Source organism: Spea bombifrons, chromosome 4 (assembly GCF_027358695.1).
Source record: "Spea bombifrons isolate aSpeBom1 chromosome 4, aSpeBom1.2.pri, whole genome shotgun sequence".
In the NCBI taxonomy this organism is placed as follows: Eukaryota; Metazoa; Chordata; class Amphibia; order Anura; family Pelobatidae; genus Spea; species Spea bombifrons.
The window spans coordinates 76,106,124-76,107,450 of NC_071090.1; the positions used below are offsets into that span (position 1 = coordinate 76,106,124).

A 1,327-nucleotide genomic window follows, 5' to 3' on the forward strand; every position below is an offset into this window, starting at 1 on the left:
ATGTTTGAAAACCTGGACCGCAGTAACAAAACCTATATCACTGAATTTATTCTTTCTGGACTCACTACTCACGCAAAACTTCAGATTCCTTTCTTTCTGCTGTATTTATTGGTGTATGTTATAACATTCCTGGGTAACACCACGATCATTGCCTTGATTAGAATGACACCAGGTCTGCAAACGCCAATGTACTTTTTCCTTATTAATCTATCATTTGTAGATATTTTGTATTCATCAACAATTACACCCAATAGTCTGGCTAACATTATCTCTGTGGATAAAACAATCTCCATCACTGGTTGTGCTACACAAATGTTTTTCTTCATTGCGCTAGCTAGTTCGGAAGGCATGCTACTTGCTGTTATGGCATATGACAGGTTTGTAGCCATATGTAAGCCACTGAATTATTCACTAATAATGAACAATCTACAATGCCTTAAATTTGTTTGCACTGTGTACACTGCAGGATTTATCAACTCGCTAATACATACATATTGTGCCTTCAGAGTACCACTTTTTTGTTCAAGACAGGTAAACCACTTCTATTGTGATATCATTCCCATCTTGAAATTATCATGCCAAGACACGTTTCTCAATGAAGTCTTGATGTTTATAGTGGCTGGTTCTATAGAAGTTGGCTCATTATTATGTATAGTTATATCTTATACATGGATTCTATTTAACTTATTTAAAATCAGTTCTGTAAAACGTAGGTATAAGTGTCTCTCCACCTGTGCTTCTCACTTTACTTGTGTTGCTGTATTTTATTTCCCTGTTCTATTCACATACCTGAGACCAACTTCTTCATACTCTATGATCGAGGACTGGGTAGTATCTATATTTTATACAGTAATTATACCAATGCTGAACCCTATCATCTACAGCTTGCGAAATAAAGATGTAAAAGATGCTCTGAAAAAAGCCAGGATGTAATAAGCTAGTCAGCAATTAAACTTTAAATTGTTAAATTAATGTTAAAGGGACAATGCCTCATATGGCCCCAATAAAGAATACATATTATAGTGCTTTGTAAATATGTTCATATGCATTCTTCAAACATCCACTATGAAAAATAAGCCACTTCCCTTTAGGAGAAGCCACAACTCCAGAGCAGAACCTCCACCATGGTCCCCTTTTGGATTTGCATGGGTACACAAATGAAAATGTAAAGGGCACACTCATGCCTATCATCAAAGTGTATATGATGGCAGGAGTATCCCCTTAAATTCAAAAACTTATATGGAATTCTGGATAGGGTTTTCTTATAAGTTTACATTGTTGTTTACTGCAATTATTTTCTATTTTCTCTTTATGTAGGCTCTCTGTA

The 1,327-nt window shown here is 35.3% G+C and overlaps 1 protein-coding gene across 1 annotated transcript; it reads left to right on the forward strand.

Moving 5' to 3' along the window:
- LOC128491417 (olfactory receptor 1019-like) lies at nt 1–933 on the forward strand. The gene has a single exon (XM_053463740.1). The coding sequence runs from the start codon at nt 1–3 to the stop codon at nt 931–933; it is 933 nt and encodes a 310-aa protein (XP_053319715.1).
- The last annotated feature ends 394 nt before the right edge of the window (nt 934–1,327 follow it).